This window comes from Gymnodraco acuticeps, unplaced genomic scaffold (genome assembly GCF_902827175.1).
Source record: "Gymnodraco acuticeps unplaced genomic scaffold, fGymAcu1.1, whole genome shotgun sequence".
Classification (NCBI taxonomy): domain Eukaryota; kingdom Metazoa; phylum Chordata; class Actinopteri; order Perciformes; family Bathydraconidae; genus Gymnodraco; species Gymnodraco acuticeps.
Window position 1 is genome coordinate 750,665 of NW_022991779.1, and position 6,590 is coordinate 757,254.

Genomic DNA, 6,590 nt, shown 5'->3' on the forward strand with positions numbered 1-6,590 from the left:
AAAAATGTAATTACAAAGATGCTTCAAGAAAACCACCTCACCGGGTCCAAAGAGACCCACTTATGCATCTAAGGGTTAACCTGGTTTCAAATGTAAAAATATATTTCCTATAACAGTGAATTAGGTATACTTGCAGTGGGCCTATACTAATATTAAAAACCTGACTGTGCATCCAGGAAAATACCAACAGCCACTCCTGCTAGTGATAATCCTGCTCCTGCCTGTCAGAGGGAATCAGAGAGGCTGTAAAAGCGGCCTGTCAGCAGCAGAAAGCCGAGGAGCTGCAGCCATAATTGCAGCTTTAAGCCCAGCAGAGGGCCGCTAAAGCCGGGCTGGAAATCCTCTCGGAGCCTTTTCTAAAGAAAGCTCATCGGCCAAATTCTCTCCTTTGATTAAAGACTTGTCTCTACTTGATCAATAATAGCTGAACTTTTCTTACTCTAACTCTGGAGCTAATTGTGCCGAGGCCTGAGGTGAAACAAGTCGGTCAGGAGTTTAAAACCTGATGCATGAAAGTCTTTGAGGACGATGTGTTATTTAGAGAAGTAAATGAGATGTAACAGTAGAGCATGAAACTCTCCGCCTGAAGGACACTTGAGCTGTGAACGCTTTCTGCCTCTGAATATTTGAATTAATTGCAAGTATTTACCTTTTTCAACATCCAAGTCTTTGCCAAAGTTTTACACTTATATCCAGTTGAGGTAAGTAGTAAAGTGCCATTACTGAATTACTGTATACTTAAGTACAATGTTGCATTACTTTACTTTTGTATTTCTATTTAATATTACACTCCTACTCCTTGGAATACCTTTCATTTAATTGACACTATTAGTTGCTATATTACTTTGTAGTTTAATGTTATTAATAAACAAAGTCTAAGTGAGCTAATCATTTATGGATTTAGATACCTGGCAATATAAAAAGTAATTAAAGTTAGCTCCACTAACTAAGCTGCAACATTTAAATATACACATTGATGCATTATGAATTGTGGTCCTGTAGTATATTATATATTACTCTGAAAATGGCTATTTTACATAATGATTACTTAAAGTTTTGGTACTTTAAGTATATTTTGCTAATTCATTAAATGTTGTGCTTTCATTTAAGTAAACTTTTGATGAATGTTACTTTTAACAGAGTGTTTCTACACTTTGTTATTACTGCTATCACTTAATTAAAAGCACTTGTTACTGCTTATAACCAAAATAGAGTCAATGCAATAGAAAGGTGATTTGATTAACCTTAATGTCTCTACTGTAGGCTATTTTTATTATATGTACAGCACTTTGGCTCGACCAAAACTCGTTTATAAATGTGCTATATAAATAAAACTTGATTTGATTTGATTTAACCTCAGCAGATTGAAGTAAGAGTAAACTCAACTGAAATCCGATTATAATTAGTATTTTAAAAAGTTAAAATGTCCCCTTTTCCAAACAAATGAGGTTAAACACGTTATTTGTTATATGTTTTGTGTTGGACACATGTAGTATGTGTAGTTCCTCGTACCTGCACTCTGGACTCGGGCAGGTTGATCTTCAGCGCCACCTCCTCCCTCATGAAGATGTCCGGGTAGCGCGTCTTGCCGAACAACGACTCCAGGATGTCCAGCTGCGTCCGCGTAAAGGTGGTCCGCTCGCGGCGCTGCTTCCGCGGGTTTCCTGCAAGACAAATACAAAAAACTCATAAATTACTCTGTCCAGGACTTTCAAAAACAACTTGAATATTGCTCAAAAAGTTAGAGACTGAATCTTATCATATACTGCGGGATCCATCCTGCGTAAATACAGTTGTTTGGATAGTTTCACTGTTTTACTCAGGCCGTGTCTTCATTTTAGTATTAGGCCCTACTTGTTTTTGTTGTCATTTTTCGATTAGCAGAACCCCAGTTTCTTTCGCTTATTTCGACGTCTTTCGAGTATAAAAACGTTTTTTAAAAGTGCATCGATAGAGGAGCGTATTATCATCGACATTAAAGCGATAGACGTAACTAAACTAGCCTATTGTTTTTACAAATTACAACTTAATTGTGCCCAAAATGCAGAAGCACCGAGTTAGAATCAAAGACTATAGCCTATCACACACATCGTTAAACGTGCATACACCAAGTGTCCCACATCGCAATCCTCACCTTTTCTGTTCAGCTTCTAAAACTAACTTAGGTTTTCAAAATAATGTATTTAACTCGACTTTATGTGTTATCACTAACCAGACAACAGAAGTAGGCTATGTATCGGTGTAAAAGCAGCCTATTACTTAAAATGGATGTAAGAACAATATCCGTCTTGATCATAAAATCGTGAGGTATCGAAATATACGGAACACCAGCATAGCCAATCAGTACAATCGAAATATTTGGAGACATGTAAGACCTGTTAGAACCACACTGAATAATTCCCTGGAAAGTTGTATTTAAAATAGTTTGTTGTATGTGTGGTCCGTAGCCTACCGGGGAAATAAACACAAAGGCCTAATAACAAATAAAAACGATAACACCACAGCATATCCTAACAGTAACATCGAAATATTTGGAGAACCACATTTTACAGGTTGTATTATAAGATAAATGTAGTCTAACTTATACACAACAATGAAATAAAGTTGTATTTTTAAGATGTTATATGCACATGTCTGCTATTGTGGTCCGATGTAAAACCTACGTGTTGTTTAAAACCACAGTGAATAATTCCCTGGAAAGTTGTATTATAAGTCGTTTTTTGCACATGTCCGTAAACATAAAAAGCCTATAATAACAATAAAAATAGTAACACCACAGCATACCATAAGAGTAAGATCGAAATATTTGGAGAAACAAAGTTTACAGGTTTTATTGTAAGAGAAATAATCTAATGCATGCAAGAGTGCTGTGAGTGCTGTTAACCACGATGTATTGAAGTTGTATTTTTAAGATGTTATTTTGCTGCTCTTCTGGTCCAATGTAAAATGTATAGACGTGTTGTTTAAAACCACAGTGATTAATTCCCTGTAAAGTTGTATTTTAAATCTGCTTTAACTGGTCTAGTTTCCCCGGTGCTCCGTACCGGGGTATCCCACCGACGGGTGCAGCAGGTCCATGGAGCTCAGGCCCATCCCGTTCATCCCGTACGGGGCCTGTTTGAGGTAAGACATCATGCTGAAGCCCGGGTGGGGGGAGGGGGGGGGCCGGGGTCTGGACGGGAGGAGAGGTGCAGGTCTCCCGGTGTGAAGGTGTGAAAATCCCCCGGTGTGAAGCTATACTGCGAGACAAAGAAGCTCCGTGAGTTTGGGCAAGAAATAAGTCGAAATACACTTTTTAATGATGCATCAAACAACGTGATAAAACACAACGGCCTGTGTTCAGTTAAGCAGAGAAACATTTTAAATAGGCCTCCACTTTCTTATCGTAACTCTTAACTAACCTGATTAAAAGTCACACCTAATTGCCTTTCGAGACCAGTCATTTTGTCTTAAAAGCTCAACTCACTACTTGGCAACTTTTCTAATTTCACTGCATGTTTTTAAACAGTGAAAGCAAATGTAAATGACTCGGCTCCTCCGAGACAAAGAAGCACGGTGAGTTTGGGCAAGAAATCACGTCGAAATACACTGAAATACACTATTTCCTTATCGGTTATAAGTGTAAATGCATCCTACAATCTAACAAAAACCCATAGCTTGCGTTCATTAAGCAAAACACATTTGACTTTTCTACGAAGGCCTCCCGATTTATTCTCTAACAAACTCTTAGCCAAACTCATACAAACTGATTAAAAGTCACATTTCCCCCCTAAATAAAACCACTTTCTTACGGTCTATTTATATGAACTTTAACAGCATGTTTTGAACAGTGTCGAAAGCATTAAACTGTGCAATCGGTCAATGTCATTAACCCTGATGACTGTGAATACAAACGTGTGTATTTCACGTTTTGGACGTTTTATAATTAATTCCTAAAAGACCAAGGATGTGATTTCACAAAGTAATGAAGCCAGATGGCCTCGGTAATAATCCTCGGACTTATTTACAAGCTAAATCTGATTTTATTAAAAATAGCTGTAATAATTGAAGTGGAAAATATGTTAGTTTTAAGGAGAGTTGATCTGCATGTGCACGTTAAATTGTTAAAGCATCCTAATTGTATCTAGAAATAAAAAGGGACGTCCAGGCCACGAAGACACTTCAAGCTCAAATTGAGAAAGTACAAATACTCACAATAACTATTTATAAATGTGAAATAAAAATGACATTATACCTTAACTTTGTAGTGCTTAGAGATAACAACAGTTACAGTCAGTTTCAGTAAATTAAAGACACATTTAAGGTGAAAAGTGTCACTCAGCTAAGTGGGAGAAAATCTTATTGTAAATAATAATGATAACGATGGGAAAACTGCTGCTAATGCAGACCCCAGTGACACAGCAGCATCACAGAGGCTTGTTATCACTCGGATCTTCATTACGTTTTAATTAATTCAATAGCTCACAATTAAATCGACCTGTGGAGACACACGTTTAAATTACAGGCCACTCGAGACTTCTCTCACCTCTGCATATCTCTGCAGGAACGTCAGACTAAATCTTATTTACTCAATTAGAGACTCAGACTTTAAGTAGCGATGATGCATTAAATAAAACGTAGTTATTTTTCTACTTCTGGATTTTGCAGTCTCCCATTTTTTCGGTAATGCTTTAATTTGTTTGTTGGACTTAATGTGTCTGCTAATATCCATTTGCTGACTTTTGCCATGTCTTTTTGGGTAATTTAATGCAATGTATATTTATTATGTGTCTCTGACGCTTTTTAGCAAATGCAAGAAGCCTTGATGAAAACATGATAAACACACACTGTCACATTATGCATCTAAATGAAGCTGAACAATAGTAGAGTATTAAATGTAGCCTAATGAAATACAAAACATGTGGTTAAAGACTGATGATATATTAAATGAACATTATATACAGCCTGTAAAGAGACACATGGGCCTATCTAAAGTCCGAATGAATACATATCCCGATTTACTGATTTGTTTCCTGCAGAACTTAAGCTTAATAAACTCCCTTAGTAATGAACTGTCAGTATTAGTGTAAGACAATGTATTTAGATAAGAATTTCCATAATCCACTGGGTTCCTTTTAGCAGGTATACAAGGCTCACATTTTGGACTAATAGCAGCTTTTTCTGCAGTGAAAGGACCTGAACTGAGGCGTTAACACTCCACATAAAGACTTTCTTATTTCCATAACCGCAGGAAGGAGCCCAGGCACAGAATGTAAATTCTTTTAAAACTGTTTGCAAATGAAGTCCATTACAATTTAGATTAGATCTACAGGGCGACAATTAGCAGAAAGGCTGTTATCAGGAGAGCAACCGGACCGCAGGCTGAACTGATGGGAGGAAATACAGCTAAAGCAGATACAGATAAAGCCCACCTTTAAGTAAAAGTTACATTAAATACAGGGGGGGGGGGGGGGGGGGGGGGGGCATGTTGCTATTTTTTTCCCTCTTTGTCATAGGACACAAATCAATGAAGCTTTTTAAATATGAACAAATAGGCCAATACATTTAAATCAGTGTGTTTTCGTTATATTTGATTTAGGGGCTTCCAAATTAAAATGTACTTAAACATATATTTTAAATAATAAATAGCTGTTGCCCTAAATATTATTTCAGCAGGTTAATGTTGGCATTTGGTACTTTACTGTTAATAAAGGGGGAATACACAGGATGAATACAACTAAAATCAAAGCAGGTATAGTCTCACCTTCTTCAGACTCCTTCTTTCTTTTAATCCTTGTTAAATGTCAAACCACAGAGATCCAGATTTCGAAAAAAATATCCACATGGAGGAAAGTTTGTTGTTTTTTGGCAGAAGTAACGCACGTTCAGCAGTTTCGAAACTAGAAAACAAACATTTCTACGCAGAGAAATTAAAAAAATTGTTGTTTTTTTACTCTCGCTCCGCAATACTTCTCTCTCCTGTCGGTGTTGACGGATAAAGAGATTGATGCTCGTCTGGGAGGCCCCACGCTCTATGAGTCAAGGGAAGCACTCTGCTCCGAGTCCTCCCAGCCAATCACAGCGCTCCGCGGATGGAAGGGGGATGCGGGCGGCCAATCAGCTTGCGAGCCTGGCGCCAAAGCACCCGCCCCTCTTCAGATGGAACGCGTGTCACATGACGCGGAGGGGACGTTCGTGTCGGAAAGTTGAAGGAGACAAACGGCCGGCTGCCATTACAGCGACTCCTGTGTGATTTAGCCGCTAATTTAAGACACACTATTGACGTTAAACAGTAATTATGCACTCCGTAATGTTCTATTTGTTTTGCTTTATGCCGCTATTAGCACAACAGTTGACCCATATTTCGCATATGAAGGAATAAGTCAAATTGAACGGGCACATTTTAGTTTGTTTGCATCGTAAACAAAAGGACAATTACGCTTAAATGTGGTTTATGGCATACCAAGGGACCCATTACATTTTATTAAGGCTGCCAGGCCCATGACACTATCAGGATTAAATTACTTTTCGTTGCAACAAATCACTTAAAAAATGTCTAAGGCCCAAAAAATATAGGGTAATCTTTTTTATTAACTCTAAATATAAGCCTA

The 6,590-nt window shown here is 37.8% G+C and overlaps 1 protein-coding gene across 2 annotated transcripts in view; it reads right to left on the reverse strand.

Moving 5' to 3' along the window:
• LOC117535194 (homeobox protein OTX1 B-like) overlaps window positions 1–5,983 on the reverse strand; it is an 11,451-nt gene extending 5,468 nt beyond the window's left edge. Inside the window, exons 1-3 of one of the 2 annotated variants that reach the window (XM_034199585.1) lie at window positions 5,744–5,983; window positions 3,045–3,234; window positions 1,513–1,664 (exon numbers count right to left, since the gene is read on the reverse strand). In XM_034199585.1, coding sequence (XP_034055476.1) covers window positions 1,513–1,664; window positions 3,045–3,135 — 243 coding nt within the window. In that variant the 5' untranslated portion in view covers window positions 3,136–3,234; window positions 5,744–5,983. Of the gene's footprint in view, window positions 1–1,512; window positions 1,665–3,044; window positions 3,240–5,743 lie in introns of both variants that reach the window. The other variant, XM_034199584.1, reaches the window with a different exon arrangement.
• Window positions 5,984–6,590: the final 607 nt, after the last annotated feature.